The sequence below is a fragment of the Gopherus evgoodei genome, unplaced genomic scaffold (genome assembly GCF_007399415.2).
Source record: "Gopherus evgoodei ecotype Sinaloan lineage unplaced genomic scaffold, rGopEvg1_v1.p scaffold_58_arrow_ctg1, whole genome shotgun sequence".
NCBI classification, from domain to species: Eukaryota; Metazoa; Chordata; order Testudines; family Testudinidae; genus Gopherus; species Gopherus evgoodei.
This window is the reverse complement of record NW_022060079.1, coordinates 565,001-575,263: the sequence shown is the minus strand read 5'-3', so window position 1 is coordinate 575,263 and position 10,263 is coordinate 565,001. Positions and strand designations below refer to the sequence as shown.

The following is a 10,263-nucleotide window of genomic DNA, read 5'->3' as shown; positions in this document are numbered from 1 at the left end:
CCAAATGAGGTAATAACCAGACCCTAGACATAGTGATCGCTATAATCCCTTCCCATGGGTTTGCGGGCCCAGCTGCCTAGTGATCTCTGAGCGCTTGTGGCTGATGATTTAGTTCTGTTCCTCTTTTCCCCCAGAGCCCCACATGATGCAGGTTCTTGTGGGCTGCACTCTAGACAGGGACACTCCCATAGGGGCGAAGTTCCAGTACGCCCCGGGGGGGCTTCATCCGCTTCCACACAGCGCAGCTCCCGTGGGTGGCGGCCGTGCAGCCGGCTGGGACCAGAAGCAGCTGTGGGACCCCAGCCTACACTAGGGCCACTTCGCCCAGTGGTCCCTGCAGAACGAGTGTCTGGAGCCCGTGCGGAGCCTGGCGTGGGTGGGGATGGGGACCCTGGAGCGGTGGGTGAGTCTGGGCTGTGGGCCGGGAGGGAGCTGCCGTTCCCTGGGAACTGGCCGAGCCTTGTCTCTTCGGAGCATCAGTTCAGGCAGGTTGGAGCCTTCGATCCCCCTGAGCTCTGCGCCTAAGAAGTGATGAGGAATTGAAAGGGATTGAAGCAGCTATTTTGGGAGCGGGGGCTGCATCTTGGGAACCCCTGGGCCAAATGTCCCCAAATTTGCACCACAGACTCTACACCAGACTCTGTTGCTGCACCCGATTCCTCACCCCAGTCTCCCCGTGCGCTCCCACGTTAGAGCAATGGGATCATTACAATTAGCGTCTCCTGAGAGTGCCTCTATCTGGGGCAGCCCAGGATCAGACACTCTCAGACCTGCCCCCTTAACTCTGCCCCGGCTCTGATGCACCATAGCAGCTCTCAGACCAGTCCGTTTCTGGATGTGACCCCAGCACTCGCTGCGGTACCAGCTCAGAAACCCCAAGCATTGAGCTGCTGAGAACAAAACTCTCTGAAGCCGCAGCAGGCCACGAATGACAGGCACAGCTGACAGTCTCCGTGCTGCTGGGAGAGACTCGAACTCACAGCCTGCAGGTGCTGCTCACAATCAGCACATCCCCTCAGGGGGGCCTGGCTGCCTGCAAACCCTCTGGCATCAGCACAGCCCCTGGCCTGCGGCACGAGCCCATTTCACACACTGCACCTCAGTGTGGCTCGACCCAGGTAAGGGCTCCCAGCACACCCCTGTTTGCAGTACAGCTTCCCCCAAGGGGCAGTGGGGGCTGGGCGCTAGCTGGGGACCGTCCCGAGGGCTGAGCTGGGCTTGGGAGGGTCACAGCCAGAGTTCCCAGAAAACAGCAGCCGCACTGGAAAATGTTGGTGTCACATGGTATTTGGGGGGGTCTTGGTCTGCTGAACCCCCATCCTCAAACAACCTCAGATTTGCGCCACTCACCCCACCCCAAGACCCAACCAGGGTCAGTCCATTTCAAGCTGATCTGAGTCCACGGGTGGATTTCGGAGCACTTAGAAAAATCAGCGACTCTCAGCCTGGCTTGCCAGGCTGCTGCCTCCCCCAGCAATTGACCCGCTCCCGGAGCAGGGTCACGCTGTGTACCTGGCCTGGCACGTCTCTGAGGCCTGACGAGACCCAGCAGCTGGACAAACTGAAACAGGGACTTGGGCAGATTTTCCCCCGCGAGGGGAATGACCCTCGGACTCTCTGGGCCGGGTTCTCCGTCCCTGCACGTGTAACTCCAGGGAGACGTCTCTCTGAGATCTGTGCTGGGCCAAGCAGGGGTTAACCCCCCGTAGGGCAATGGCCCGGGCTACCCAGGGGTCTGACCAGCTGGGCACAGGACCCCTCTGGCCTGAGTGTGGACCCCTGACCCCTCCTTTGCCGTGACTCACGGCAGGGAGCAAAGACCGGACGTGTGAGCCCCCCCAGGTCTGTCGGCTCCGCTAGCTGCCCAGGCCCCATCAGGGGAGGGGTCACTGGGTCAGGCCCTGCCCAGCCCCGCAGGGACGTGGGGCTCCTGCTCCAGGACGCTGAGCCCCACATGAAGGGTGAGGGAGGGAGCTGCAGCCAGTGCCTGGCTTTATGGCAGATGAGCAGACGCGTCAGCTCCCCCCTGCACCCCTGGACCTGCCCTTCCACAGCCACCGGCTCTGCCAGGCCTGGGTGAGTGTTGGGGAGGGAGCTGGCAGGGGTGGGGGCACTCCTACTCGTTCGGGGGGACGCTGTGGGCAGAGAGACGCTGGCGCAAGCTGGACTAGCCAGCGGCTAGGCCTGTCTCTCCTGCCTGTCACACTGTCCTGGCCTCTGGTACGTGGCTCCCGCGCTGTGTCTCCCCCCGCTCCCCCCGAGGTCTCGGTTTCCCGCAGAGACACCCCCGATGGCTCCGTCACCCTCTCCTGCCAAACCAGGGGCGTTTACCCACGTCCCATCCATGTCTCCTGGGTGCGGGACGGAGAAGACATCCTGGCGGAGAAGGACTCCAGTGGGATCCTGCCCAATGCCGATGGTACCTACTACACGCAGTCGTCCCTGGAGATCTCCCCACAGCAGGACGGGCACCGCTACGCCTGCCAGGTGGAGCACAGCAGCCTGGGGGAGCCCACGTTCATCTGGGGTAAGGGGGGGTGAATGGCAGGGCCCAGGGGTTGGGGGCACAGCCCATGGGAATTACAGAGATGGGGTGAGACAGGGCTGTAGGAAGGTCAATATCCCGGCCCACTGTCAGTGTGACCTCTTCTAGCTCTGGGTATTCGTGTGACCCACAGAAATGGCCGATGCTTCAGATTATCTCATTAAGTTCCTGGCTGTGGTGATATCCAGTGACAGTGAGTTCCACAGGCTGACGTCGTTACGAGGGAAGGGCCTGGTTGCTGTGTGGCATGTGTGTCTGGCAGTGCCCGGCAGAGCACCCACCCTCTGGCCCCATCCCCGTCCCCCTCCCGGCTCAGCCTTTCCCCGCCCCTGGGGCCAGGTCTCTGCAGACGCCCTTGGGGAGACGTTCAAGGCAAAGGCCTGTGGCTGCCCCAGGAGGATGCCCCAGCGGCTGCTCCCCTCAGTGACCTGGGCCCTTCTCCATCCCACAGCCCCTGGGAAGAAGGGCCCCCTGCCCCCTGGGGTCCTGGCCGCCATCATCCTGGCCGTGCTGGTTCTGGCTGGAGCCGTAGGGGCCGGCGTCATCCTGTGGAGGAGAAGATCAGCAGGTAAGAGCTGGTCCCCGCGGAGCCGGGATGAGGGGAGGTCTGGGGAGTGGGGCGGCCCTGCCAGCCCAAGGGGGAATGGCTCCTAGCACAGCCCCCCTGAAGGAGAGATGGGGCAGGGCCATGGGGCAGGGCTGATCACTGTAACCCGGCCCTGCTGGTGGCAGAGTGGGATCTGTCGTTGGCTGGGTGCCATGGGTCTGCTGTGGGGGGCACTGGGGTGGGGCTGGCCTGGGCGAGGTGCAGTTGGGGTCATGGGGAGACCTGTGTAGGAGGGGACAGGGGGTCGGGGTCTCCGTGGGGGAGGAGTTACCCTGCTCCCCTGCACTGACCCTCATTCTCTGCTTGTGTTTCAGGCCCCTACGCTCTGGCAGCCAGTGAGTAAATCCTGGGTGCGGGGCCCAGATGCCCAGTGCATTATGGGTGCGGGGGGGTGGGGCCGGCTCTGGGTGTCATATGGAAATACTAGCCGGGCGCTGTTGCTCCCTGCAGCCCGTGCTGGGTCTGGGACCCTCCGTTAGCCCCACGAGCCCCGTGTGTTCCCCTGGTCCACAGGCGCGGGAAATTCCCATCCCAGCCTTGCTGCATCCTGGGCCCATCGCTGCCACGAGGGCGACGTTCCCAGGGTTACACCCAGACCTTCGCGCCGCGCAGGGAGCTGGGAGCTCTGGCCTCACTCCATCCCCAGCCAAACCGCGACACACAGCGTGAGGACGGGGGCTGGGATTCATGGGGGTGCAGCAGGGGAAGCCTGGAGCTGAATTCCTTTGGGGACAGACCCTGCCCCAGCTGCTGACCCCATGGACTCCGTCCTGCCCTGGGGGGAGAGTCCAGTTTGCTCACTACAGCAATTTCCTCCTCTGGCTGTTCAGTCTTAGGCTGTTGTATTGCAGGGTTTGCGTCTCTCCAGCAGCGTGTTCATACCAAGTCACCGGTCACTGGGCCCTTCTCCAGCCAGGATTTTGCTTTCACTTCTCTCCTTGGGATTTTTGTGTCTATCTAGATTTTTCTGTGTCCATCCCCGTGGTATCCGGGCACCTCCCAGGGGCATAAGAAGCTTGGTTTTGGTCTGGACATCTGTACAAGTGTGAAAGCGAGGGGCTGTCCCCGGAGAAGCCAGGCGAGGAGGAGGGATGTGAATGCAGCGAGGTTAGAGCCCATTCTCATTTCATGTGGCGGGGAGTTCCACAGTCTGTGTCCAGCCCATGGGAAGGGTCCAGGACTCCCCTGCTGGGTGACAGCTGCATGGTTCCCATGGAGCACGGCTGTCTGATGGCCGGGAGGGAGGTGTCTCTTCAATCCATCGCCTTTAAGGCCAGAAGGGACCTTTAGCTCATCTCTGACTCCTGGCAATCGCAGGCCACCACATTGCACCAGTCACCCTGCTGCGAGCCACTAGCGTGGGGTAGCCTGAAGCATTTCAGTCCTTAGGAGAATAAACATGTGCCAGGCAGAGATCAGAAGGGACCAAGGCCCCTGTGATAGCTGGGTGCTGGACAGGTGGGGATCCGCCCGGTATCTCTCAGGGCTGTGAATGTCACGACTTTGCTGACGGTGTCAGAGCTGGGTCCCAGGGGATCTGTCGCTGAGCAGGCAGCTACTGCTGGTACCGATGCCGCAGCCTGTCTCTGGACATGGGGCTTTGTCCATAGGCAGAGAGAGGAACCCTGCTCTGGCCTGTCCCTCGCCCAGCGTGGGTCTGAGCCCTGTGCTCATCAGGCCACGCACAGACAGGGGGTGACAGGATTCTGCTCTCCGGAGCTGTGTGTGTCCCATGGCAGTGTGAGGGACAGGGTTCCCTCCCCACTCTGAACTTTGGGGTACAGTCGTGGGGACCCACATGAAAAAACCCTAAGCTTATATTCTACCACCTTAGGTTAAAAACTTCCCCAAGGCACAAATTCCACCTTGTCCTTGAACAGTATCGCTGTCACCACCGAGTGATTTAGACAAAGATTCAGGAAAAGGACCACTTGGAGTCCCTGTTTCCCCCAAAATATCCCCCCAAGCCCTTCACCCCCTCTCCTGGGAGGCTTGAGAATACTATACCAACCAAACAGGTTAACCAAATGAGCACAGACCAGACCCCTGGGTTTTTAGGACACTAAGATCAATCTGGTTCTTAAAAAAAGAACTTTATTACAAAGAAAAACGTAAAAGAATCGCCTCTGTAAAATCAGGATGGAAGGTAACTTTACAGGGTAATAAAAAGATTCAGAACACAGAGGATTCCCCCTCTGGACTCAGCTCCACAGTTACAAAAACAGGAATAAAACTACCTCTTAGCACAGGGGAGATTCACAAGCTAAAACCCAAGAGAATCTAACACATTTCCTTGCTATTACTTACAATCGCTGTAATTGTAGTATCAGAGGGGTAGCCGTGTTAGTCTGGATCTGTAAAAGCAGCAAAGAATCCTGTGGCACCTTATAGACTAACAGACGTTTTGGAGCATGAGCTTTCGTGGGTGAATACCCACTTCCTCAGATGCATGTAATTGTAGGTGTATCATTTCAGTAGGAGCTGGATACCTGCTTGGTCTCTCTCTCTCTCTCCAGAGGGAACAACAAAGAGAACACAAACAACCCCCCCACCCCACCCCAGATTTGAAAGTATCTTATTTCCTTATTGGTCCTTTGGTCAGGTGCCAACCAGGTTAGTTGAGCTGCTTAACCCCTTACAGGTAAAGGAGGGATTTGATGCTCCCCTTGGCTGTATGTTTATGGCAGTGGGGGACAGGGCCCCCACGCTCTGCTGGTGGCGGTTACCCTGTGGGGCAGATGCCTCTGCTGGCCGGAGCTCGTTGTGGAGGAGAGGGTCAGAGTGCTGCCCTCTTCCCACCGCGTCACCTGAGCCAGGGGAGAGCCTAAACAGTCAGTGACTACAGGCCCCAGGGGAAGCCTTGGCCCAAAGGGCCCATCTAGCCCAGTCGCTGGGCGCTGCAGCAGCCAGCACCAGCCGCACGAGCGGCAGAGGCACTGTTACTAAATAATTGTGTTATGGGAGCACAGAGGAGCTCCAGTCACAGCCCAGACCCCCAGTGTGTAAGGTGCTGTATGTTATATATTAGGTGTATTACGGTAGTGCCAGGGAGCCACAGCCACAGCCCAGGACCCAAGTGTGTCAGGTGCTGTACATTTATATTAGGTGTATTACGGTAGTGCCCGGGAGCCACAGCCACAGCCCAGGCCCCGAGTGTGTCAGGTCCTGTACGTTATACATTGGGTGTATTATGATAGTGCCGGGAGCCACAGCCACAGCCTAGGCCCCGAGTGTGCCAGGTGCTGTACATTATATATTAGGTGTATTACAGTGGTGCCTGGCAGCCCCGGCGGCTCAGGCCTCCAGTGTGTCAGGCACTGGACAGATACAGAACAGATGGGCTGTGCCCCAGTAGCCCTGCCCAGGGCAGTTATGGGCTGACCCACCCCCAGGGGGCACCCCCCCATCAGTCAGTCACCGACTCCCACACGGAAGCATGGGGATGCCTAGTGTGATGTTCGATGGGCTCTCTGCCCGCGCCCTGCCCCGGCTGGCACTGGCTAAGTCCCAGTGTCAGTGGCAGCGGGTAGTCCACTGAGCTGGCACTCAGGAGCCCCGGGTGCTATTCCCAGCTAGGCCAGCTGGGTTAAGTTGGGCCACACGCGTCCCCTCCCTGTGCCTCAGTTTCCCCACCTGTTTGACTGAGTGCTGAGCCTGCCCTCTTTTGCGGCGTGTGTGGCGATCTCTGGGGGCAGCACTGGGGATTGTTGTTTCTGGAGGATGCCTGTGTTGGCAGGACGGGGTGCAGTCATGGTGCAGGAATCGCACTCCTGTAATTGCACCTGCGTGGAGGGAAGGTGTCTCTGGGCAAAGCCCCTCCTGTGGGTGGGGGGGTGGGTCGCCCAGGTTGTGTCAGACAAAGCTGCTGTGCATTAACGCTCTGTGGCGTCCTGCATTATCGCGGTGAACTCGCTGCAGGGCCCCCTCCGAGGGGAAATCCCAACAGCCCTGGTCACGGCACCAGGTGGGTCACCGGCCCAGAGCACGATCGAACCAGCAGAGTCACTACCCTGGGCACTAACAGACCCACCTCTGGACTGGCCCAGCAGCCTCTGTGTGTCCCAGCCACCAGGAGCCGGGACAGGGCCAGGATGGACTGCAAACACACACGCCTTACGAGACCCTGGAGAGGGAAATGGCTCTGGGAGGGGAGTAGGGGCTGGGAGCCAGGACTCCTGGGTTCTCTGCCTGGCTCTGGGAGAAGAGTGGGGGCTGGTGGTTAGAGCAGGGGGGCTGGGAGCCAGGACTCCTGGGTTCTATCCCAGCTCTGGGAGAAGAGTGGGGGCTGGTGGGTTAGAGCAGGGGGGGCTGGGAGCCAGGACTCCTGGGTTCTATCCCAGCTCTGAGAGGGGAGTGGGGGCTGGTGAGTTAGAGCGGGGGGGGCTGGGAGCCAGGACTCCTGGGTTCTCTCCCAGGCTCTGGGAGGGGAGTGGGGGCTGGTGGGTTAGAGCTGGGGGGTGGGAGCCAGGACTCCTGGGTTCTCTCCCAGCTCTGAGAGGGGAGTGGGGGCTGGTGGGTTAGAGCAGGGGCGCTGGGAGCCAGGACTCCTGGGTTCTATCCACTGTTCCCTCTAAGCTGTGCGTGTGTGCGCGTGCACACAGATCCTAAACCCCCCACACTCAGCAAAACACCGTGCACAGAAGCACAAAAATTTGCACAGAAGAAATTTGCCTGTCAAAAATTAGAGGGAACATTGGTTTCTATCCCAGTTCTGGGAGGGCAGTGGGGGCTAGTGGGTTAGAGCAGGGGGGCTGAGAGCCAGGACTCCTGGGTTCGATCTCTGGGTGGGGAGGAACCAGTGCTACATTCCCTCTGTCCAAATCCCATGTCCCCACCCCCTATGGCTGAAGCCATGGGCACCATCCACAGAGCATTCCCTGCTGCACCAGAGAGGATCTTTAATGGGGGGAGAGGGAGATTACAGCCACCCTCTCTGTACACACCACACACGGTCAGCACCCCAAATCGGGTACCCGCTCCCTATAGCCCTGCCCTCGCCCCACCCCAGTGTGAATAGTGCCAGGCGGGGGGGTGAGGGTGTTGTGCCTGCCGGGGAGGGGAAATGGGGGGGAAAGTGGGGGCTGGCTGCCATGCTTGAGGGGTGGCTGGGTGAGTAATGGGGGAATCGTATGATGACTCGGGGAGGAGCCCTGGTCTAGGGTGACCCCTGGTGGGGGAAGTGGGATTGTACCGGGGCTGGGATTGTACCAGGGGGTGAAGAATTGGACACATCCCCCAGTGCTGAGGGATCTGTGGGGCTGGGGAGAGGCTAGGGGTCTGATCAGGTCATTATATCCCTGTATTGCCTTGCTGAGCTGTACAGGGCAGAGGGCTTCAAGTCTGTGGAGATGGGGGTCTATTACTGGGGTTCCTCTAGCTCTTTATGGGCCCTGCTATACACAGCAGGGTACAGGGGGGCAGTCCTTGTGGGCTCAGGGGCTCTGTCTGGAGGGGGTGGCAGGGGCTGGTCCCTATCTCCATCTATAGCCTCAGTATACAAGTGTGGTCTGTATGGGCTCTGGGGCTCTGAGCTGGGGAGAAGCTGAAGGTGGGGGTATGTAGGGGATCTGTATTCAGGTCATTATATCTGTGTATTGACCCGCTGGTCTATATAGGGTAGCTGGCTCTAATCTGGGGCTTGAGGCCAGCAATCAGGTCATTATATGGTTATTTTATCCTACTTGCCTCAGACACTTGCAGTTGGGAAGGGGAGGTCTCTATAGCCATGTATAGGCCCCAGTATATACAGCCACAGTGGGGGGAGGGGTGCAGCAGGTGCTGGTCCGTACGGGCTCCATGAGCGACCTGGTCTGAGCTGTCCTCGCTGCGGTGCCCGGCTGGCCCGGAGACATGTCCCGTCTCGGTCCCACGGATCCCAACTCCATGGGGAGGGGTGGCTAAGCTGGGGGCGACAGACAGGACGAGCCGGGATCCTCCACTGGGGCGAGGGGACTGGAGCCAGGGGTCTCGGTGCCCACGGGCGTTAGGTGCTGCCTGCAGGGTAAACAGCACGAGAGAGGCGTGAATGAACCGGGACAGGCGGGGGGGGGTCAGACGGAGACAGAGGGGGGCAGACAGAGGGGGGCAGACGGAGACAGGGGGCAGATGGATACAGAGGGGAGCAGACAGAGAGGGAAAGACGGAGACAGACAGGGGCAGACGGAGGGGGGCAGACGGAAACGGGGGGACAGATGGAGGGGGGGCAGACAGAGACGGGGGGCAGATGGATACAGAGGGGGGCAGACAGAGGGGGGCAGACGGAGATGGGGGGGCAGATGGATACAGAGGGGGGCAGACAGAGGGGGGCAGACGGAGACAGGGGGCAGATGGATACAGAGGGGGGCAGACAGAGGGGGGCAGACGGAGATGGGGGGACAGATGGATACAGAGGGAGGCAGACAGAGGGGGGCAGATGGAGACAGGGGGCAGATGGATACAGAGGGGAGCAGACAGAGAGGGAAGGATGGAGACAGACGGGGCAGATGGAGGGGGGCAGATGGAAATGGGGGGACAGATGGAGAGAGAGGGGCACAGACGGAGACGGGGGGCAGATGGATACAGAGGGGGGCAGACGGAGACGGGGGGCAGATGGATACAGAGGGGGGCAGATAGAGAGGGAAAGACAGAGACAGACAGGGGCAGATGGAGGGGGGCAGATGGAGACGGGGGGACAGATGGATACAGAGGGGGGCAGATGGAGACGGGGGCAGATGGATACAGAGGGGGGAAGACAGAGGGGGGCAGATGGAGACGGGGGCAGATGGATACAGAGGGGGGCTGACAGAGGGGGGCAGATGGAGACGGGGGGCAGATGGATACAGAGGGGGGCAGACAGAGGGGGGCAGACGGAGACGGGGGGCAGATGGATACAGAGGGGGGTAGATAGAGAGGGAAAGACGGAGACAGACAGGGGCAGACAGAGGGGGGCAGACAGAGGGGGGCAGATGGATACAGAGCGGGGCAGACAGAGGGGGGCAGATGGAGACGGGGGGCAGATGGATACAGAGGGGGGCAGACAGAGGGGGGCAGATGGAGACGGGGGGCAGATGGATACAGAGGGGGGCAGACAGAGGGGGGCAGACGGAGGGGGGCAGACAGAGGGGGGCAGACG

General features: G+C 60.5%; 2 protein-coding genes across 2 annotated transcripts in view; one reads left to right on the top strand and one right to left on the bottom strand.

The window, feature by feature from the left end:
• The first annotated feature begins 1,995 nt into the window (after positions 1-1,995).
• On the top strand, positions 1,996-3,108 carry LOC115643388 (major histocompatibility complex class I-related gene protein-like). Its single transcript, XM_030547377.1, has one exon. It carries the CDS (start codon positions 1,996-1,998, stop codon positions 2,539-2,541), a length of 546 nt encoding a protein of 181 aa, XP_030403237.1. The 3' UTR covers positions 2,542-3,108.
• A 4,581-nt stretch (positions 3,109-7,689) lies between these two features.
• LOC115643401 (class II histocompatibility antigen, M beta 1 chain) overlaps positions 7,690-10,263 on the bottom strand; it is a 10,132-nt gene continuing 7,558 nt past the window's right edge. The window contains exon 6 of the mRNA XM_030547405.1: positions 7,690-9,146. Within this exon, the coding sequence (XP_030403265.1) occupies positions 9,136-9,146 (11 nt within the window). The 3' untranslated portion in view covers positions 7,690-9,135. The remainder of the gene's footprint in view (positions 9,147-10,263) is intronic.